Source organism: Seriola aureovittata, chromosome 23 (genome assembly GCF_021018895.1).
Source record: "Seriola aureovittata isolate HTS-2021-v1 ecotype China chromosome 23, ASM2101889v1, whole genome shotgun sequence".
Taxonomy (NCBI): Eukaryota; Metazoa; Chordata; class Actinopteri; order Carangiformes; family Carangidae; genus Seriola; species Seriola aureovittata.
In genome coordinates, this window is record NC_079386.1 from 18,500,636 (window position 1) to 18,524,328 (window position 23,693).

The following is a 23,693-nucleotide window of genomic DNA, read 5'->3' on the forward strand; positions in this document are numbered from 1 at the left end:
TAAACAGTAGAAACACGTCGTTTACGTTAACGCATTTAATCGTCCACGGCACCAAATCATTCAAACGTCATCAGGGAAAAGCCGAAACGTATTCGTGAGGTCCCCGAGCCGGTCTCGCTCGTCACTGGAGAACTGAACGGCTCGTACCAACGGCCCCACAGCGCACACCACCAGACCCTGGGTCTAAACCCTCAAATATTCAATCTTTACTTTTCACAAACAACACGTCCATCAACAGTGGTGAAGTTTTATTCCCAAACACTGAATGTTTCCCTCGCTCCAGAACACAGTCGCTCCCTGACATTTCATCACTTGGTGAGATGACATCACTTCAACAATAACACTTTGCTCTTTTAATCACAAGGCTGAGTTCTCATTGGATAATCAAACTCTTCATTCTGTCTTTATTTAAAGTGGATGGGACATATTTTAACTAAATAAATAAGGTCATATTCATTAACACTGAGTTATTTTCTTCTTTCCTGATTTTTGGTTTTGATTAGGTTTTGTTATCTGGATCGTTAAATAAATAGGTGTTAATTTGTGTTATTATTATTTATTATCATTTTTAATCACTAAACAGATTCCAATTTAAAAAAAACAGGAGGAAATAAAATCACATTGCAATGTGGTTTGGATTTGTTAATTCACTGAATAAAAAGAAACAGGGAAAAATATTATGACCTGAATCTAAAATGTTTGAATTCTGTCACTTTTAAAGTCAAACAAAAAGAAAAAAAAATCTATTTTTCCAGCCTGAGAATAAAATGTCTGAACAAAACTTCAGAAACTTGGACTTTAAACCAGCAGAGTGAAAGACAAACTGGATTAAAGGATCGTAAAACATTCACAAAGTGAGCTAAAACTCTACAAACACTTTTACTACATGAATATATAAAACATATGAAGTCGTTCAAGGCTACAAAAAGCCTGAATCATCAACAGCAACAAGGAGAGTCGTCAGCTGCTCCGTCCGAACAAATCAATGAACATCAACACAACATGAACATGAAGAAAATGATTTGCCTTTAAACTCGTCCTGCTGCTTCTGGTTTGATCTTAAATCGGAGTTTCTGACTCGCAGTGAAGAGGAACATGAAAACTAATTTAACTCATTAATAATAACTAACAGCTAATTTAACCTCGATTTAACTCGTCTCTTTGTGCTTTGAATGAATTGAACTGAATTAACTGTCGTTTAAAGAACTATGTACACGACGACACTGACTCCACTCGGCTTCCAGTTTCTCATCCTCTGATAAAGAAATAAACTCAGCTCCCCGTCTCTTCCTCCTCTCCAGCTCCCACTGATCAAACACGTCAAAAATCACTTTAAATACTCGGATCTCTTTTTGTGATCTAACTACATTCTCTGGAAATTTCATTTTTTTGAATAAAGGTTTAAATGCTGTTGAAATTTTGTCATTATTTTTGTTGAAATTTGACTAAAACAATCGACTATCAGAATATTTGCTGATTATTTTCCTGTCGATCAACTGATCAATTAATCGTTTCAGGTCTGATTTGCTTCTGTGATGAGAAGTTTATTCAGGAAGCAGCAACTCAGCTACAAACAAACTGAATTACTGCCTCAGCTCTAAATTACAGCTCTTTTATTTATTAGGATGTAAAATAAAACCTTGTCTCTGACATTTTAACCTCTTCCTTCCTCCTTTACAACAGAGAAATACAAGTATGAGAGACTGACTGAAAAGTCTTAAAAGCTTTAAGACTCCTCCTTCTCCTCATTTTCCAAACGTAAACGCACGAAGAGGAGACCAGGCGATATTAGGAAACATGGAGAAACACAGATTATGATGTTTTCACTCCTTCTCACTCTTTGTCAATGTGACTTAAACGAGACTAAATCACCGAGACGAAGGCGTCCGGAGGAGAAACATCTTAAATCTGCCCTCAAAGGTTTTTTTTAATCTTCATCCTCATGTTTTTCTTCCTCCTTCAAAATGGCCGAGTCTTAAAAACCTACGGAAACACGGCCGTGAAGTTGAAGTGGGTCAGGCAAATTAGGAAACATGGAAAAAGCGACTCCATGACCGGCGGCTGTAAACATGTCAGCTCGGAGACGAGCGGCTGTTCCTCTGAGGAACGTGTTGGTGAAACGATCGGCCCGACACTTGACATTTGGCTTTAAGGTGTTTCATCCTCTCTCACATAACTCAGGCTAACACTAACATGAAAGGGAGTCTACAAACTTCCTCTGGACGAAGAAGAAGAAAGAGAAGCCCTCTTTTTAGCTCTCTACAGTGATGAGTGGTGTAGTGAGAGGATGACAGGAAATGGAAATCAGACTCTAGTGTAGTGGAAAAGGCTGTTTTTCATTCTAACGCAGCCTGACGTGGTTTCAACGTCACGTTTTACCCAAAAAATCACGACGTTAACTTGTTCGTAAAACTTGTGCTACTCTCCCAGAGGAGCTGGATTAATGTGGAGGATTATTTTAAGCCTGAAACATTCATTTTGTTTTTCTGTGAATATACATTTATAAAGAAATCATCAGATCTTTCACCTGACGACTTAAATTTATCAGATTTTATCACTCGTGAGACAAAAACAACAAACAATCTTCTTATTTGAAGGTAAATGTTCGTGTGAAGCTATGATACGTTATCTGTGTCCCTGCTGTGGCATTATGGGAACTGTAAGGGGAAGTTTGGCCGTAAGAAAACGACACCACAGAGGAGGAGGAGAGAGGGAGGCTGACATTTAACAGAGGTTGATAGAAGACGGTTTATCTGCAGGATTTGTGCGTTTTTGTGAAATCTAAACAGTGTCGTTCATTGTTGAGTTTATCAGAGGTGACTGAGAAAAGAAGCCGAGCAGCTCGTCAGAAACTAAATATTATCCTCCCCTCCCTCCCTCCCTCCCTCCCTCCCTCTCTAAACGAGATAAAGATGCAAAATAGAGGGAGATGAAACAAACAGATGGGAGACGTGAACACTTCTCTGCTCGTCCGTCTGTGCTGAACATCTGAAGTCAGCCAGAGGCGGCATGTTACAAAAACACTGCGCTGGGAAATATTTGGTAGTGTAGTCATAATAAAGACAGTCCTGCCTTTCCTCCTGGCTCTCCTCTGCCTCCTCCTCCTCCTCCTCCTCCTCCTCCTCTGCTGTGCCCTGTCGTCTCGCCGCTGCCTCCTGCAACAACACGTCACATCTTTACATCACTGGTCCCAGTGTTCTCTGCATTTAAAGCAGATGCTCTTCGTTGTAACTGAAACGGCAGCAACAAGCACCGTGTGAACTGCAGCTGTGAGTTTAACAGCGTCTGCTGCCCAGTGATCACCTGTAACCAGCTGCTGCCTCCTGCCAATCATCTCAACTGCAAGTTTCTACCTCTGATTTCATCCAGTAGCTAAACTGTGGATTTACAAACACTCTCATGGCTCAGGTTGTTAGAGACCAGATTTAACCAAATATTCAAAATATGCAGCTCAAACCTCTTCAGAGATTATCATCAAAAATAACAAACACACATTTATGACATTTTACAATCACTTCTGAATCCATTAATATTTCTCAGTGTTAGATTTCCTGTTTAAAGCGATGGCTGCTGTAACTCAGACAGCCACCGCTCAGGCCAACACACACACAGCGCTCCACAGGTGGACAGATGTTTCTGCGGAAGTTTTTCAGTTTCAAACTACAGATTTTTGAGGCTCCATCAGCTGCTGGACGTCGTGGCATCTCCTTCTCTTCCTCTCGCCGCGAGCAGAGCGGCTGAACGCCGACGAGTTTGTGATCTTCACGAGCCGGAAAATCTGATTCAGAAATCGGTTGAAGCGAGATTCTGTCAGGAGTCCTGACGTGGGTCTGGTGCTTCGACGTGTCTTTGACCTTTGTGCCGTTCAGTTGCTCATGTTCTGCTTCATGAGTGGCACAGAGACTACAGCCTCATCAAAGCCTCCAGGATCAGAGGAAATGACACCAGCTGCTGCAGCGTCACGTTACTGTGAATATGAACCAACTCTGAGTCTGTTTGTATTCACAGCAACAGTCGCTGTCGACCTGAGGAACGAATCCAAGGGTTAAATCTTCTTCACATGGTGTTTCACATGCTTTAACCGTCCTGTTATTTACTTCATGTGAACACAGGGGAGTCAGAGCTGACGCTGAGCCGATCATCCTGACCATAGAAAACAAAGCAGAGGAGATGGTTTGTGATATGAGTTTCCTGTTTGCTGTTGATTTGTCGGTGCTGCTTCAACTTTTTTCGACTCTCTGGCAGAAAAACTCCCACTGCGGGAAACGAATGAATCCCTGTTCTTCGATGCTTCTCCACCAGCAGTGAACAAACGGATCAATGAACGTCTCGGCGCAACAACAGCTTGTAACGTTTGCTCCACTTTGATACGTGTCGTATTCGAACCGTTTCCTCTCCCGCAGGCCGGGCAGTGTGTCCGCCTGATGAGATCAGAGCAGGTGGACGGCAGCAGCCTGTGGTGAGTGGCGGGAGGCGTTTGATGGATCAGAGGCAGCTGGTGGTTGTAGAGGGGGAGTAACGCCACACTGCTGCCTCGTTAACATACAGCCCATCGCCGCTGCCTGGCTGCCGACGCAGCGGTGGCCGCTCGCTGTCTGAAAGCACCTTCAGGACGGTTTCTGTGGTTGCCATGGTGAAACAGGAAACTGCGACAGCGAGGTGAAACTAGAATGACCTCCTCATGGTTTTCTGCCTCCGCCACTCAGAGTAGTTTGATATAAAATATGAACCATTTGTGTGAAATTTTGTCACAACTGCCGCGTGAAATCTTTTTGTAAAGTCACACTGACCTTAATGTTTGAACTTTGACCCCCAAAATCTAATCAGTTTGTCTTTGAGTCCTAGTGAATATTTCTGCCAAATTTGAAGAAGTTTCATCAAGATTTTACTGAGATATCGTGTCCAAGAGAATGAGACAGACGAACTGACGACTGAAGACTCTGTGTCTCTCCTTGTGTTCACACGACTTCACTGCTCAAACAGAATCAGAGCAGCTGCTGAACACGGCGCAGCGTCCAGCAGCTAAAGAGCCAGACATTTCCCCCAGGAGCTGGAGGAGACCAAACACAGGGCTAAAAGAGCGGGAACGCTGGGCGTAGATTCATCAGGTGACACAAACCAGACTCACCACGAATCATCATGTTGCTCTGTAACTGCTGCAGGAGGAAATAAGCAGCTGTTTCACATTACCTCCTGATGTAATCAGCTCAGTGTGGTCTAGAATATAAAATAATATTAATATAATAATAGAACTCGGACCATTACACTTCAGCGTCACATCACTGTGTCTCACCGTCAGTAGAAAGGCGCCTGGGAGCTGAAGTAGAGCCTCTGCGTTTGGGAGGCAGGGGGGGTGAGCGTGGACAGAGAGGAGAGGGGAGAGAGGGGAGAGAGGGGAGTGAGGGGGAAGGGGGAGGGAGGGGCGGGGGGAGGAGGAGGGAGGCAGGAGGGGAAGGCCCTGCCGCTGCAGGTCAGAAGCCCGGGGCTGGTGGCGGAGGGGATGGCGAGCGGCGGAGAGGTGCTGCTGGGAGAATCACCGGACGCTCCGCTCAGGAAGGACGAGTCTGCAGGAGAGGAAACAGAGAGAGAGAGAGAGGGGGAGAGAGGGTGAGACAGGGATGCTTTTGACTGCTGAGGGTATATTTAATAAATCATACATGTTCACCTTCACCCAGCACGGCTGCACATACATGAACCAAAACCATCACATTAGTCAGATCATCCGTCTTTAGTGTCTTTTACCATCAAAATGTTTCAATTTCATCACAAAATAACACAAGAAAATTGACAATTTTGCCGTTTTTAAAAGAAAGTTGTTGCCAGTTTAGTCGTTTTGGGCCAAATTCAAAGAAAAAAAGAAGAAGAAGAAGCACCTGAGATCCTGGAAGAAGTGAGGCAGCAGCAGATAAAAGACAGAAGGGAAAAGAAAGACAGGAGCTGTGGCTGAAAATGGAGGCAGTTTAATCTCGATCAGGAGCTGATAATCAGTTCCCTCTGGAGCTGATGAAAAATAGATGCAGTGTAAGAGCCTGATTAAAAGCGTCCACCACAGGGCGGACTTCCAGCAGCACAGCCACTCCCCCGTCATTCCTCTCTGCGCTTTCAGAGTAACATCCCTCGTCCAAAAAAACATTTTTAATTGCGTGCGGGTCGGCTGGCGGTCGCCGCTTCGCAGCACAGGGACGCGAGAAAGCTGCAGCCGCACAGACGTGATTCCTGCGAGTCAATTAAGAAAAGCATTTTAACCGAGAATCCTGTTTCAGCCTCCTCCTGCTCTGAAGTGACCCACTTTCTCTCTGTGGTTTTTATTTCCTTTTCACACGGATGTGAAGACTCTGAGTCCCACTTCTATCTGCGCCGATGGTGAATTCATGCTGCACTTAAGCTCCGGCCCCCAGAGACGCAGCAAAGCTCAACTCCTGTAGTATTTCAAACGGATGATGTTCAGGAGGGAAAGCTGAGGGACTCAACAGCTGTGTGTTACAAAGAAAGGCATGATGGGGGATTGTGTCCGTCTCAAACAGGAACTTCAAGCTCACAGCGAAAACATGTCGGCACATAAAAGTGGATCAACGATCAGCAGGTTTCCAGGGTTCAGATTGATGGACAGCTCTTCATGGGGTGGATCCACTGAGCGACAAGGAGCATGATGGGATTGAGAAAAACGATGCGTCCACAGTGTAAAATGCAAACTACAATAACAAAGCAGCAAATCTCTTCTTCTTCTTTCCTGTTCCCCTGCAGAGTCTCAGCTGACAACTGAACAAATAAACACCTGTTCGATCGCAGCTCATAAAACCTCACCTGAGGGCGGCGGTACAGGTTGACGTAGCCTCCGTGACGTCACCCACAGGTTTCTGAAGAGCAGATTAGAAGCAGAGTGAGCTGCTCCACCATCGCCATCTTGGCACTCCAAGATAATCCAAAAATGGGCGAAGAAGGGCCGGTTTTTACTCCACCTTCCTGTTCTTTCGGAGCGAACAAACCACTTCTTCTTCTTTTCTTTTCTCGCGCTAAGTGTGGCCGTCTCATCGTCTCATGGTGCAGACTGAAGAAGACTTGTACTCGCAGCTTTAACACAAACATTTTCTTCCTTAACTCCATTAAACCACGTATTTACTTCTGCAGTGAATGAGTTTGTGATGCAGATGTTTAAATGCAGGTGACTGGAGTCCTGATGTCTGTTTGGAGACAGCAGGCCGTTGCTCTGCAGGTAACCTTTGTTTTCAAATATCTCTGTTCGACAGGAACTCCTCGAAGGCTCTGAGAGACGCTGGCTGCAGGCGGCGATGTGATTGACTCAGAGGGAGATCCAGATGGCACCGGTTCAGATTCTGACAGCTGCTACAACACAGTTCAGACAACATGCGACACAAACTGGCTGCCACACCGCTCCCTCTGTGAGACTCCAGTTTTCCTTCAGCAGGCAGGGTCCTGGACTTCCTGTCAGTTAAATGAGTCCACAAACTAAAAGACTCAGATAAAAGAATAAACTTAGTTTATTCCTATCATTATATCATTTTACTTTTGTGCTGTTTAATTTCCTTTATCTGCATCATGTAAATGAGAAAGACGAAGAAACAATTATGTGAATGTGAATAAATTATGATGTTAGATTGAGAACGGTTCAGGTTGCTGAGCCAAATGAAAACAATTAGAGTGTTTTATCTAATCTCCTCCTACAGTATCTACAGTCAGTGGCTTCACATCATTAACTCCACATAAAAACCTGCCATTAAAACTGAGCAGAAGGTCTGGTTTATTATTACACTGCACTAACAACAGTCGACTCTTTCAACGTCTCTGCAGCAGAGTGAACAATATAAACTGCAGCACAGTTCAAACAGTCCCTCTGTCAGAGAGCGTGACGTCTCCTGAACACACCTCTCAACATCACAGCTCTGTGTTTCCATGCCAACGTCCAGCCGGCAAACATGATCACCTACATGTGCTGTGTCTTTAAAAGGTAAAGTGAAGTGAAGTGAAAAGATTTGAAGAAAAATGAAGTGATGAGAAGAGAGTTAAAGTGAATTGAAGCAAACTGAAGTTAAGTTAAATAAAATGAAGTGAGGTTTAGAGAAGTGAAGTGACATAAGATGAACTTAAGTGTGATGCAACGAGGTGAAGTGAGATGAAGTGACAATAAAATATGTGATGTTATGTAAAGGGAATTTGCTGAAGTGAAGCTGAAATCAAGTCCAACATCCAGCTAGTAAACATGATCACTTTTTGTGTGTGTGTGTGTGTGTGTGTGTGTGTGTGTGTGTGTATGTATGTGTGTGTGTGTGTGTGTGTGTGTGTGTGTATGTGTGTGTGTGTGTGTGTGTGTGTGTGTGTGTGTGTGTGTGTGTGTAACAGTACCTAGGTTCCACAGGGTGGTCTGTGCAGCCAGCTCTTTGGCGTCATCCAGCAGCACACACAGCTTGTCTGGGATGTAGGTGCTTCGTGTGGATGAGATCACAACCTGCACACACACACACACACACACACACACACACACACACACACACACACACACACACACACACACACACAAAATATATACAAATAAACAATTATGCGCTTATTTACTCCACGTCTTCTGTTACTATTCTGTGATTTATTTTTAATGTCCGCTGCAAGTGAAGTAAAGCGAAGTGAAGTAAAGTAACGTGACATGAAGAGAAGTAAAAAGCAAGTAAAATTAAGTAAAAAAGTGAAGGCAAGTGAAGTGAGGTGAAGTAAAGTGAAGTGACATAAGATGAAGTTAAGTGTGATGAACTGAGGTGAAGTGAGTTGAAGTGAAAGGAGTTGGCGTGAGGAGCACAACAATAAGTGATGTGATGTTCAGTCACATGAAACTGCTGAAGTGAAGCTGAAATAAAGTAAGTTGAGGTGAGGTGAGATGAAGTAAACTGAAGTGATTAAGTTGTGTACCTTGTACAGGAGCAGCAGTTTTCCGTCCTGCCCAGGTGTGGAGTACAGGTGGTACTCGGGCTGGGACCAGTAGTTTTTGCGGCAGTAGAAGTCGAGCAGGCTGACGGCGGAGCCGATCTGACTCTGCTTCAGCGACAGCATGCTGGTGGGGGAGAGGGGAGTGCCGGGAAACAGGGGGAACACATACCTGTCCAGGTCGTCTGCTGACACAGAGACAAACACAGGATTAGCATTAGCGCTCATTACTACAGTGTGAAGATGTTGAACTGAACTGGAGTCTAATAACCCAAACTTTTTACTTTACCACAGTTCATTAAAAACTGTCATTAAAGTCTGATATCTGATGTTAACGAGCTCTTCAGCAGAACTATCACCAGTTATCTGCTCAGTCAGAAAACACGACTCAGCTCCTCTTTATCTGTCTTTACGTCTCCATTACTCCTTAAACCTCGCTCTGACTTCATCCAGAGGCTTTATCAGCATTTTAACAGTGTCTTCAATTACATCAGTGTCAGATCCACATCAGTGAAACAGATTTTGTTTCATAAAAATCTGCAGTAAAAAACAGTGATCCTGGTTGTAATGACTATGTGTGAATAAAGACGTGTCAGAAACGCACGAGCTGCTCGTCACGACTGTGCAACCGTCCTTCAGGCAACATCAAGTCTCGTCACATTAGCTGAGAGTAAACAAAACACTTGAGCTGCTGTAATCACCATGAAGAATGAAGGAAATTAAGCTGAGGAGTGGATTCATTAGCAGATCCGTCTGTCGACACGTCAAACACATAATCATGATTTCATTTTTCAAAACATTTCTGTCGATCAGTCTGGACTCAATTATCAATAATCACAGAGTGAAGACTTTTGTAAAAACGAGAGATTTCAGTTTGTGTGTGTTTAAATCTCTCCCTGCTTTAAACCTTCACCCGTCTGTCCAGCTCGCTCCACCTCTCAATCCCTCTCTTATCTCCTCTATGTTTCCTACTCCATAAGTAAATCTTTAATTCCTTTTCCCTGGAGTCTCTCTCCCCCTTATCTCTCATCTCTCCCTCCCTGATTCTCTCTTTCTCGTAGTGGTACATGGGAGTGAAGTGGAGTCTCTTTCCTCTCATAAATATTTTACAGTCCATTTGTGGGAGAGTTAACTGTAAAACTTTTCTCATTTTCAGAAATGACTGTGGGCGTCAGGAAGCTGGAGTTTTGCTTTATCACCAGATTAATATCGCGGCTCTATCAATATTACCAGTGAGACCTGATGAATGCGGTTTGAAATTTATAAGACAAAACCTGCTCAAAGTTGCAGGATAAAAAGTGTCCTAAAGGAGTTTTTTAAATCGAAACAACTGGACTAGGTTGTTTGTCTGTGAAGACGTTTCACCTCTCATCCAAGAGCTCACCATCTTAAATTAAACATCAGGCTTTTAGAGGCTTCGCTCTCCTGATGTGGACTTCATTAGAAAGCCTGAGGAGGTCCAGGAGATGTTACTGTGTCCAGGCTGTGATGACTGTTACACTTAAAAACACTGATTTGAAAAAAGAAAAACTTGACTGGAGACAAAATGTCTCGAGTTGAAGAGAAAATGTCACCTGGGGTATTTGTCATAATATCATGTCATGTCATTACATCCATACACCTACTAACTGTTTCTAGTGTGTTTCAGTAACCTAGCTTTACTTTATAGATATCAGTAAAACTCCTGTCGGCCGTTTGATGATGAAACAGACAGAAGTGGAAAACTGTGGAAATGTGGAGTAATGAGGAGCAGAGCTTCAGGCTGCTCAGCTGTGTCTACAAAGGAAATGCTGATTCTGCTCCACATGAAGATGATCGCTGATCATTAATATTCTCATTTACACTGACTGAAGAGCGCCTTCACTTTCACACTGTGAAAACCTGAGAGGAAGAAAAGTATCTGGGCATCGCTGGGACATGTGCCACAGCTGGGCAGCTGTTTCCTGCAGCTCCCAGTAAAGCAGTGTGAGGCTGAGGTAACAGGTCTCATGTTTATTCAGTAACATTACAGGTTATTTACTGTTGAAGGAAGAAAACCACGTCAGACTTTGTTTTATCTGTTAGATACTGTGCCACATGTTCAGCCTGATCTGATGTTTGTTCTGGACGTTGTGTGGTTTTGTTTGCTGCATTTTTTCGCTGAATAGTGACAGATGCATTTCAAATTAAATGACCAACCTGCTGTTGATTTAATCTGTTTAAATTCCTGATTCACTTGAACGTGTGACGTCGGTGGTTAAAAAACAGTTTAATTATGGAAAAAGACTCAAAAGTAGAAAATTTAATTTAAGTTTGGACCAAAAAGACATATGTACAATTATGATATAAATAATTATATAATATAACCATTAAAATATAACATCCCTCACCTCAGCTCAGTATTGGTGTTTTTCATGTCGCAGGTCATTTTCAATTAATTACAGTAGTTTTTTTATGTATCTGATTCTTTTACAGTTTTATGCTTATAGGTTATTTGCTGAACGTATTGATTCTAAAGATATTTTTATTAATTTTATGTAAAACAACAGTTTAGTGGATTATCAGAACACTGGATTAATGTAATGTCTCCTCCTCACCTCCACCTGCTCCTGGGTAGAAGGGGCTCCCCAGGCGCGGCGGCAGGGACACGGGTCTCAGTGGAGAGCATCCGTCCTCCCCTCCTCCCATCATCCCTCCATCGTTCCTGTGCAGAAGATACGTCCCGTTCCCTCCTCCTCCATCTCCTCCTCCTCCTCCCCCTCCTGCTGCGTTGTTCCCCAGGTACGCCCGGCCGTTGTACCTCCTCCCGGCTACACTCACGTCTTTGACGCCCGCCGGTTTGGCCAACGTCACCTCCACGGTGGCTCCGTCGATCTGGGCCCCGTTCATCAGACTCAGCGCGGTGACGGCGTCCTCGCGGCAGCGGTAGTGGATGAAGGCGTAGTCGGTGAGCTTCTTGACACGCTCCACCGAGCCGGGTTTGAAGCGGGAGAACTCCTGACGCAGAGAGTCTTCACTGGTGCTCAGCATCAGGTTACGCACCTGCAGCAGAGGACACACAGACACAAAGACATTTATCTGTGTTAACCAGATGCACAACGCAGAACATCTGTGTTATTAACACAACACATCTGAACATGAAGTTTACCAACATCCGTCTGTGATGTCTTCCTCTGATTTGAATGATTTCCTCTGACTGTCTTTGACCTTAATTTAACCAGGATCTTCTCTGAGCTCAGATTCTTATTCTGGTGCAGAGCCAACGTTCATGAAGGAAGGAGGGAGGACCAAGACAAAGTTCCTCTACAGTCAGACTGAACGAGGCCTTTTAATGAACTCAACATTTAACAAAAACACTAAAATAACAGCTGCTATATTAAGTCTCTGATGTCCTCTGAGAATCACTGGAATTTCCTGACTCCTTCTTCTTCCTGTTCAGCACCTCTCACATCTCCCTGCTCGCTCCACACTGAGCCCACACTCAAGAGTTTGATGACCTGCTTCAGAGCATCTCCAAATCACAGGAAGTTGTGCTTTTTTCATCGCTGGCAGATTCGCTGTGGATCAGTGCAGCAGTCCACACACACACACACACACACACACACACACACACACACACACACACACACACACACACAACTGAGGGCTTTCTTTTTTTTACCACTGGACCTCCCGGGCTAAAAATACTCCTACACACAACTGAGAGGTGCTTTTAGGTTTGTATTTGTTGCCCTCAGATCACATCTCAGCCTTTCAGAGTAAAAGCCTCCATGGTAATTGATCCCCTGGAGGGAGTGCAGCTCCTGCGAATCTCCTCCCTGCTGCTCGGCTCCCGCTCACCTTTGATCTGAACAAGGCTGCAGAATATTTCAGAGGCCTCTTCCTAAAAGTGCTGACCTTTGGCTGCAGAGCGGCGCAGCAGGGAAGTGGAGGAGACGCAGAGGCAGAATTAAAGGCTTTACTAAGTTTTTACATCGGGCTGCAGTGGGATTCTGCAGGACATGAACTGCACAGCTTTAATACAGAGACACTGTCTCAGCGGCTTTAAATCCTCCTCTGCCTCGTTTCACCTGAATCACCTCACAGTGTCTGTGACATGATGAGTTTCTTCATAGGTGATTATTTTGTGATAGAAAAAATCTACACACACACACACACACACACACACACACACACACACACACACACACACACACACACACACACACACAGGTATACGTACATAAAGGACTCTGACGCGCTGCATGACCTCTTCATCCACGTCTTTCTCCGGCTCGGCCCAGTCCACCTGGATGGAGTGACCCCACAGCTGGAAGGTTCCTGTTAAACACAGGGTCACAGCGGGGTCACAGAGGGGTCACAGCGGGGTCACAGAGGGGTCACAGTGGGGTCACGACATCACCTATGTACTGGACTCTGGTTTCCAATAGTCTAGGGCGGCAGCAGAACATCCGACACACAGGGATGGATATCACTAAGACTGTAACGCTGCTGCTGCTTTTAACGCTTCTCTTATTGGAACTTTTTGTTACTTTGTAAGAGAAAAAAGAATTAAGAACAGGACTAACATTGCTTTAGAGAGAAGATGGGTCTGCTCTGTCTCTCTCTCTGCTCTCTCTCTCTGTCTGTCTGTCTCTCTCTCTCTGTCTCTCTCTCTATCTGTCTCTCTCTCTGCTCTCTCTCTCTGTCTTTGTTTCTCTGCTCTCTCTCTCTCTGTCTCTCTCTCGCTCTCTCTCTCTCTGTCTGTCTCTCTCTGTCTCTCTCTCTCTCTCTGTCTCTCTCTCTGTCTCTCTCTCTGTCTCTCTCTTTCTCTCTCTCTCTGTCTGTGTCTCTGTCTCTCTCTTTCTCTCTCTCTCTGTCTGTCTCTCTCTCTCGCTTTCTCTCTCTCTCTCTCTCTCTCTCTCTGTCTCTCTCTCTCGCTTTCTCTCTCTCTCTCTCTGTCTCTCTCTGCTCTCTCTCTGTCTCTCTCTCTCTCTGTCTGTCTCTCTCGCTCTCTCTCTCTCTCTCTCACAACACATACCTGTTTATTTGAATATAAAGCAGGAGGTGGTCAATCGAGACGCATTTTAAAGCAGGTGTGAACTGATGAACCGATCACTGTGATCGGGTCACTGAAGACATGTTAATGCAGGTCTGAACGGGGCCCGGGGGGCCCTCATGAGGGCCCTACAGGTGCTGGGCTAAGGGAGAGTTCAGTGGCCCCTGCAGAGGAACTAGATTCACTCTCTCACGGTTCCGATTCCTGGAAAAGTTCCCGTGGCTGTGGATTGATCTGGGCAGGGACGCGCTCGCTGCTCATGCTGAACAGCGTTCTGCTGTTTACAGATACAATAAGCAGACGCAGAGAAAAAAGTGCTTGTGGCTAATCCAGTGGAATTAAACATTATAAATCAATGCGCTACATTACAGTGATGCAGATTTTCAATACTGCCTCACAGCAGTCCTGCTCATTGATTTACAGCAGTGCACACAGTGGACTGATAGTGCAGAGGTGTTCAGGTCAAACCTCTGCTGGTTTATCAATCACTATTTTGTCACTGTATCACCGTCCATACCAAGAGGCCGGACGCTTCACGGCACTTTATTCTAAAGCTATGCTGCTGAAATGACCGACTTCTCTTCCTCTACGTCAGTCTTTCTCTGGTCAAAGAGAAAACAGCCGTCTATCAGCAGCTGTCGTTTGCAGACTGGAGGTCAGTTTCCTGCTGACGTGACTGTGTGAAAAACAGGAGCAAATCCTCACAATTAACAACCTGTAACTCGGGATCGTTTGGTGTTTTTGCTGAAGAGAATGATTTGTATTAGACTGGGTTAGTTTCAGCTGGGTGTTCCTAATAAACTGGTCTCTGAGTGTATCTGAAGTCACACGGTTAAACTCCCCTGCAGACGCTTTGTGTTCTACCTCCCTCTGCTGGACAAAGACAGGAGCAGAGTGTGTGTGAGTGTGTGTGTGTGTGTGTGTGTGTGTGTGTGTGTGTGTGTGTGTGTGTGTGTGTGTACAGAGGAGGTGTAGAGGAGGAAAGAAGACATGAAATAAAAACAAGAGGACTGTATCCCTCCTCCACTCAGACTAGTTTCATATAAAATTTGAACCATTTGTGTGAAATTTTGTCATAATAGAGTGAAGTCTTGAGTTACGTCTAAAAGTGTTTTGTGAGGTCACCCTGACCCTAATCTTTGACCTTCGACCACCGAAATCTAATCAATTTATCCTTCAGTCCAATTAAATGTTTCTGCCAAATTTGAAGAAGTTCCGTGAAGACGTTGCTGAGATATCGTGTCCACGAGAATCAGACAGACGTATAACTTAAAAACCATGTTAAAAACAAAAAAATTTAATTTAAAAAATATTTAAAAAAATATAAAAGATATAAAATAAAGAGTGAGTGTGACAGAGCGTGAACAGGAACAGGAGCAGTTACCTGGTATGAGCTTCCTCCGGGCCATGGCTGCTGCTTTGTGGGATTCATACTCCACAAAGGCAAAACCTCGGTTCCTGCTCTTATCTGTGGAGCTGGGATACACGATCACATCCACCACCCCGTCTGTCACCTGACACACACACACACACACACACACACACACACACACACACACACACACACACACACACACACACACACACACACACACACACAGATATGACGAGGACCAGTAATTAGAGGGAAGCATGTAGAAGACGTGTGTGGAGACAGCTGCTGAGTCGTCCTTTGAGGATAGAGAACGTTTTTGATATGTTAAATTACTGTCATTACTGTGAAGTCACAAACATCATGTTGTTGTTGATAATGAGGAGAAAAATACTGTGTGTGTGTTTTCTAAGGGTGGGGTGTGTGTGTGGGGGGAGGGGGGTGTATACCTTCTTCATCTCCTCCATGATCTCGTCCTTCCTCTTTTCTTTGGGGATGGAGCCGACGAAGAGGCGGCAGTTGTCCAGACTCACACACACTCCGATGAACTTCCCCGGTCGGATCTCGTAGTTGTCCAGCATCTGGATGGCTCTCTGAGCGGCTTCTCTGGACCACAACCAATAACCACCAATACTTCATCAATCATAATCAAGCCTGTATAACCGATCATCAGTGATATGTCGGACAGAACGAAGCCGCTACCTGTTGGTGTACATGACGAAGGCGTAGCCGCGGTTCTCTCCGCTGAACTCCATCATCAACCTGAACTCGTAGATCCTGCCCGCCCTCTCAAACAGAGGCACCAGCTTGTCTTCGTACATGTCTCTGGGAATCTTCCCCACGAACACCTCACAGCCCCGCGGGGGGGGCGGCCCCTCCCAACCTGGAGCGCACACACACACACACACACACACCTTTTATGGATCCATCTTTAACAGGGATTCACAAAGACATTTCAGTGTCTGATGAAATGAGTCCTAGTGAACAGGGTCAAGATGAATTCATGTTGTCTGACCATGAGTCTGTGTGTGAAACTGTCTCAGTCCAGCCTGGGTTTTCACAAGTTTGACTACATGAGAGGAAACGTACTAATCAATATCATTCTCACTGTTTTCTCTAAATTATTAACCAGGCAGTGATTCTGCATGTGACATTCTGAATGTCTCATTGGACAGATAAGTAACATGACCCGGGGTCGTCTCTGTTTGTCGTCAGCAGCTTTTTCTTAGAGCTTCATTTCTTCTTCTGTCTGTCCCAAACTAACTGACCATGTTCATTTTTAGGTGTTTTTTGTCGACTTTCAGCAGATCACACGTCTCACTGGGGAGTTTATTACTTCGGTTATTAATCGTTCTAATGCAGCTGATTTCCCAGAAGGCCATTTTAATCAGACACTCATCATCCCACAACGATTGGACGACTGTGTGTGGACGCAGGTCTGTCAGAAACACTACACACACATTTTTCCATAATTATTATAAGTCTGATATTAATACTGAGCTGAATACTGATCAGTCAATCACCAAACAAATGATTAATTATCATTAAAACTAGTGATTCTTTTTTCAGCTTCAGTATAAAGTCATGCAGATTCCATTCCTTGTTCATGGCCTCACACACACACACCTGGCGGGGGTCCGCCGTACTTCCTCTGCCCGTTCTCCTGCACCATGTTGTAGCCCGTCTTCTCCATCAGCGCCAGCAGAGCCATCTCCTTAGCGCAGGACGCCTTGAACTCGTCCTCGCCCATCAGCGGACTGACTTTACCGGAGTCTCCCTCCATGTCTCCGTCTGACTCTCTGTCACCGCCTATCCAGCAAACGTTACAGTCAACCGTCTGTCTGCACATTCATATGGTGATATAATGGTCAACGCTACAGGGGGATGATGGTTGGACCACCAACAGCTACAAATGACTGACTTGTGAATTTAAACACGAAACAATCAGCCTTCAAGTGTAGGGAAATATAAATTAATCAGTTAAGACAAACTCTGCATAGTAAATACAAATTACCAATAACAAGAAAACTGTGACCTGTGAGTTGTTTCTTGCCTGAGTTACTACTTCTTGTGATTAACATGCAAATGAACGGACAACTAATTCAAAATCAATTAATTAAGTCATTCCCTGTTTTCAGCTTCTCAAACGTGAGTCTGCATTACTTACTGTATCTCCCATAATTATACTTTAATTTATATTGAATATCTGGTCAGACAAACCTGGCAAATCAATATTTTATTACTTGATACTTAACAATTAATAGAAAAAGGTTACCAGTTACTACAACTGAACTTTAAATTGACTTTATTAAGACATGGAGTTCTAGTAAAGACATCCTTGTTTAATTTCCCAAATCCTATTTAAGAATCATTTTATCCAAAACAAGTGACAGAAAACTATGGTGAAGTACTGGATATTACAGCTACACAACAGCTACGTGTCAAGATTAAACTGCATTTCTAAAAACATCCACCGCTTTTATCATATTTGAGTTTCAGTTTAAACAAAGACTACAGGCACACCATGAATTCTGCATAATATGCAAAATACTATTATTATTGCAGGGAAATCTGCTTTAATCCAACATATTATGTTTTACCATTACTAGCTACATGTCAGGAACATTTTCACCACATAATCCGATCTGAAATTGTTAGCTAACTCACCAGTCGATTTTTAAGTATATGATTTTGGCTAATGCTAAATCCATTATCAAAACACTCATGCTAATGCCTGGTCCACTTAAACAAGGCTTTAGAGACTGACATTGTAGTTTAACTGCTGTTCGTTGTGTTGGTCAGCTAGCGTTCATTTATTTTCTGGACCACTTGGAACAATTTCAGTGACCGGAACAGCCCCCAGTCCCAACTTTGAGAACCAATTAGCAACAGTAGCAACACTAATGTTAGCTTTCTAACCGGTATGTCTAAGATATTAATATATCCAAGTGGTAAAAACGTCCACAAAATAACACAACCAGCTAAAAGCTAGCTGCCGTTAACTTAGCTAATATTTATGCTAGCGGCTCTATAGCGAAATAACGGTAACATTAGCTTCCCCGCAAAACTTCCTCCAGCCGTTTATCAAGCCAACGGTTAACTTGTTAGCTAACTACGCCGAAACAAACCTCTCACCGGTTCTGTCTCTCGCCATTTGTCCTCAGAGTAAAACGTTTTCTTCTTAACCGGAATAAAATCTCAAACAGCGACACTTCATAGAAAATGTTGTGCAGTTCAATTAAAGGTTCGTCGGGGAAAAAAAACTCCTCACCTGTCAACCTGTCAACAACCTGCCAACTTCTCGAGATTTTGATTGACGTGAAGCTGATCCCGTCTGAGCCAATCAGCACGGGCGTCTTGGACACAGGAGGAGGGACAACATGTTGGTACGTTCCTCTTGTAAAATAAAATAAAATAAAATAAAATAAAATAACACATCCAATCAAACTGAAATTTAATGAGTAAGAAAAAAATAAGAATAATAAAATAAAACGAAAAAATTTAATAAAATAAAACAAAATATAAAGACAGTTAAGTTTATTAAGTTAAATTTATGATAAATCAAATAAACAGAAATAAACTAAAATAAATAACTGAGTAAGACTAACATAATAAAATAAAAATGCAATAAAATAAGAATTAAATGCAATATGATTAATAAAATAAATTTTTAAAAAAAAAGGAGAAATGCAATAAAATAAAGTAAAACAGAAGACATGAAAAAAAGTAAAAATAATTCAATTTATAATGTTGTAATGAGAAAAAAAAATCCGAGACTCTCAGAAAAATACAATCTTTATTAGACTCGGGTCATAAATGTACATTTTCAATTATTATTCTCATGTGTAATTTGCACAGTGTTAGACTGCAGACCTCCACGGACCGCAAACTTTACGACGCCATCCATATGAGGAAGGGCAGCAGGACGGCCAGCAGGGTGGCGTAGGTGCTCACAGCTCTCAGGTAGAGCAACAGACACGCCCCTAGCACCGCGGTCACCTTGGCAACACGCCGGCTCAGCAACAGCTTCCTCACAGTCTTGCAGAACTGATGAAGAGGAGAGAAAAAAAAAACACATTTAACAGCTGATAATCCATGTTTGTTCTGTCAACGAGGGGAAATTCTTCCTCGAGAAGTAAACTGGAATAAAATATGGTGATAAAGATTATGTTACTTATATAGTTCCATATTATAGTTCCACAATCATAAAAAGAAACTGACTTAAACTTACTCCAGATGCACCTTTAGATACTTTTACTATCTGTTTTTGCCTCTTGTTTCTTGTCTTTTGTTCTCTGGTATCATCTGGTTTGTTTTCTGTCTTCATGCCCATCTGTTTATCAATAAGAATAAATCCATGATTTTCCTACATGTTTAACCCTGGAACAGAGTTTAAAGTCAGAACCATAACTAACCACTAGATGGAGTAGTTACATCGTCTTATTATCACTGACATTTACACACAGTGATGAATGAGCTTCATTTCCTGCTTCAAATATGTTATAAATCAAAACTTAATAAAGAGTCTATGGAGCATTTATTCATTAGCCTTCCACACTGAGGGTGTAAACATGTTATTCTACTGGGTGATATACAGTTACAGCAAAAAAGAAATTGTTAAAGGTCAGGGGTGATACAAGGTCACATGTTATTCCTCTTTTATTTAAACTGGTTTATATATATATATATATATATATATATATATATATATCTTTATTGTTATTATTACAAATCATAGTTTTTTTCTGATAACCTTCTGGCCCATCAAATTTCAGATATGATAACAAATACTAGTCAGAGCCAAAAGCCTTAAAAGAGCTATATGTACATCTTTGCTAGTGCTACATAGCTAGTGTTAGCATTAACAGCTGTTTACTAGCTGAGGTTATAATGCGTCCTCTGAGCAGCTGCTCAGTCAGGGCAGACTGGAGACTACAGTGACTTGGGCCAGGGCTAGCTGGTTAGCATGCTAACTTCAGTAGAAGAAAAAAAAGTGATAGTAACAGAAGCAAAGCAACTTTCGACCTCTGGAGAGAGCTGTTGGTGAGTAAAGGAATGAAGTTTCTTCTAGACCGGTAAATAAACAGCTGCTAATGCTAATGTTAGCTATGTAGCAATAACAAAACCTACAAATAGCTCCTTTAATAATTCCTAAAGAAACAGAATCAAGTTGGAAAATATTCATATCTGAGAATCTGTAACGTTCAAAATAATCAATGAAAATTACTCAGTCTATTTATTATCAACATTTAAATTCCTTTTATATTTGTGTATCAGCTTATTGAACTTCCAGTATTTTCGTATTGTTCAGTGTGACGCTGCAGTTTCATCAGGAAAAAGTCTGTTTCCCAACTCACAGACTCATTCATTAGTGTACTGAACTAGAATTTAGGTTTTTACACAAACTGAAGGTATTTGACTCTTTAAGCTTCCAAAAGCTGCTTTACTTGAAAAAAAAATCAGCTTTGAAATTTCACCAAAACTTCCACTTGAGACGCCTCCGGTCTGCTCTGCTCTCTCTCTCTCTCTCTTCCCTCCATCTTTCTCTGTCCACTTCTCATTTCCTCTCCCTCCCTCTCCTGCTTATTCTGTCCATCAGTGTGAAACCCAGCCACTTGTTTGCTCCGTTATTTCACAATTACACTCTGTCACTCTTTTAATCACACGCTGCAAATCCCAGGTCCAATGAGACAACCATCTGCAGCTGAGAACAATAGCACAGAAACAATAGGAGCTTTCATTGACGGAAGTTGCTGCAACAGAGAGGTTTAACCCAATTAAAGAGGCAGGCTGGTCTGATCTGTGATCGGCTTTAATAAACGCCTCGCAGCTAAATGTGTCTGACCTTTAGCTGTGAGCCGTTTATTAAATATGCAGCATAGTCCAGGCGAAGAGTTTAAATACAGTATTGTACACTGGTGGGAGCTCGCTGCTTTTCTAGGTTTGTTCTGAAAACTCAAGGCAGTTTCCACACACAAAACTTCTGGATATATTCCAGAGGTTTTCAGCCGAGGGAAAATGGACAGGTGCACACAAGAGGTTACTTCCTGCAGTTAAAAAAGCCTACTTTAAAAATCAAAAAATGCATCATAACTCAGTCAAATCTGAACGCACAAACATGAAACACATATTTTTAGATTCAATGTGATTTATACTTTCTGATAATCTCAATCTCTCTGATGTTCATCATGACCGAATGTCCAGAAATCATAGAAAGAAAACATCTACTTATGAGTGCAGAACTTATAATCATCATGTTTTTAACCTCAGTATCACAGTGGTGGTGACAGCTGTCTGTACATCCAGTGGTATATAGTAAACAGGAAGTGCTAATAGCTAATTCTTCAGACTTCATTTTTGGGTTTAGTGTCTGCGTCACCTGGAACGTCTGGAAGCTCACGACGGTGCCGTAGCGACAGTACATGACGAAGTGTTCGCAGTTGTACCACAGCAGACTGTAGGACACGTCGCCCCGCAGCTTCTCCGCCCTGACGGCCACCTCCTCCCCCCGCAGCGCCGGGCGGCTGCACACCTGGACAGAGGTGGTAACAGATATGATTGTGGTTTTGAAGCAGCCGGACAGGGTTCTGGTTTGATGCGGGTCACCTTGTCCGTGGTGTTGATGAGTATCTCTGATCCGTAGGCGAAGTCCTCCACGGAGTCCACTCTCACGCTGCCACACTGAGGAAGAAACACATCTACACCGTATTATTCTGTGAAGAACTACAGACATTACCAACAGACACCTGTCCACCCCAGGTGAAGATACGACTGTGAAACATCAACAATAATTCATATTTCTTTCATTTCTTTGCAACCATTATTTCTCCACTTTTTTCAGTGGCTTTTAAACTGCCCTTGCTCAGCTGTCATGGAAACGTAGTGAAACATGACGTGACTCCCAGTCTGTGTACTGGGTTGAGTGGAGCTTCAGTACCTTGGCCAGGACTCCCAGCAGGAGTCTGCTGTTGGTGACCATCTGCTTGATTCGACACTGGTTACTGGAGACGACGGGCATGATGTCTGGGATGAAATGAGCTACTCTGGAGAGAAGACAGGATAAAAATTAAATTAGCATCTTTGACCAATCAGATCGGAGCATCATGATGTCCACGGCCCGTCAGACTCACCTGCCCGCCCCCAGGTAAATCCCAAAGTGTGTGAACAGAGTCCTGGGCACTTCCAGCAGGTCCCCCCTCCTGAACATCAGGTCATACTTACTCTTCATCCTCTCTCCTCTCCCTCCGTCAGCCTCCTCCTCTCTCTCCTTCTTCCTCCCCTTCTCTTTCGGGTCGTGACTCGGCGTGGAGATGAAGAGCAGAGCGAGCAGCTGCAGAGGAAACATGGCGCGAGGGGAAGGAGAGGGAAATGTGGTCGTCACCTCACAGGTGGTTTTATTCTCTGGGTGGGAGGGGCAGAGAGGGGATTATGGGAAATGCCACCGAGGCTGGTCGAGGTCCAGCGCCGGGTGTTTCAGGTCCTGAGAGGAAAGCAACATTATAAAAACAACTCTGATCAAAAAGAAACAGTCAACAAAGTGAAGTGTCTGTTACTGTAACCATGACGATAAACGTACTCCGACCTAAACAACATACTCATTTTATCCCAAACTGCAATCCTTCCCTAAACCTGACCAAGTTGTTGTTGTGGCCAAACCTCCATAAAGCTTCACTACAGCTTCGTCACAACATTTCATTATTTATATTTCAGCTGTGAGTTTTAATTCTTTAAAAAAGAATCAAAGCTCTGCTCCTAAGACTGAAGCACATGTAGCTACAAACTGCTTAAAATCTATTTCAATTTATTCATTTCAATTCATTTCTCATATTTGTTTGTAACAGGAAAGTTGGAGATCCAAAGTTTCCAAAAGATGCAAAATATGTCAGGATGAAATTTATGAAAATGTGTTGAATATTTCCTCTGGATGGGATAATGCAGCCATAATATATATATATATATAGAGAGAATAGTATCCTGTAGCTGTGGAGGATAAAGAACGACCATAGACTCAATAAAACATACCAGCAGAAGAGAAGACGTATGTCCCAGCAGAGACACACAAAAAGGATTCATGACAAAAATAAAACTGAACAGAAATTATAACAATATGATGTAATAAAAACAACAACATAAAAAACACAAAATACATATTCAGTCAACAATTGAAAGAATCTGTTAAAACAGGACTTCAGGGCAGTAAAGTAAGTAGAAAGTGCAGTAATAAAAGCAGAAACAACAGAGGACAGATGCTGAAGTCACTGTCTACCTCTTCTACTTCTGCTATTCAGAATCGAACTGAGTCACAGAAACGTCAGAACAACAGGGAGCTGACTGAGCGTCAGGATTATTATTATTAAGCAACGTCAGTCAGGC

General features: G+C 43.1%; 2 protein-coding genes across 5 annotated transcripts; both read right to left on the reverse strand.

Annotated features, from left to right (window-relative positions):
• Nucleotides 1-233: 233 nt before the first annotated feature.
• rbm46 (RNA binding motif protein 46) lies at nt 234-18,637 on the reverse strand. Of its 4 annotated transcripts, none has more exons than XM_056368495.1 (11): nt 18,592-18,637; nt 16,947-17,129; nt 16,023-16,203; nt 15,770-15,926; nt 15,333-15,462; nt 13,133-13,230; nt 11,508-11,952; nt 8,917-9,119; nt 8,362-8,464; nt 5,294-5,564; nt 234-3,155 (listed from the first exon to the last, which is right to left on the reverse strand). In XM_056368495.1, exons 2-10 carry the CDS (start codon nt 17,101-17,103, stop codon nt 5,296-5,298), a joined length of 1,743 nt encoding a protein of 580 aa, XP_056224470.1. In that variant the 5' UTR covers nt 17,104-17,129; nt 18,592-18,637; the 3' UTR covers nt 234-3,155; nt 5,294-5,295. The 4 variants fall into 4 exon arrangements, with proteins under 4 accessions (XP_056224470.1, XP_056224468.1, XP_056224467.1 ...); XM_056368493.1 differs by lacking the exon at nt 18,592-18,637 and adding an exon at nt 18,456-18,578 and having other exon boundaries at nt 8,917-9,116; XM_056368492.1 differs by lacking the exon at nt 18,592-18,637 and adding an exon at nt 18,456-18,578.
• Nucleotides 18,638-19,130: 493 nt separating this feature from the next.
• On the reverse strand, nt 19,131-22,860 carry lratb.2 (lecithin retinol acyltransferase b, tandem duplicate 2). The gene is made up of 5 exons (XM_056369638.1): nt 22,451-22,860; nt 22,258-22,363; nt 21,927-22,001; nt 21,700-21,852; nt 19,131-19,367 (listed from the first exon to the last, which is right to left on the reverse strand). The coding sequence occupies exons 1-5, from the start codon at nt 22,663-22,665 to the stop codon at nt 19,212-19,214; spliced, it is 705 nt and encodes a 234-aa protein (XP_056225613.1). The 5' UTR covers nt 22,666-22,860; the 3' UTR covers nt 19,131-19,211.
• Between the last annotated feature and the right edge of the window lie 833 nt (nt 22,861-23,693).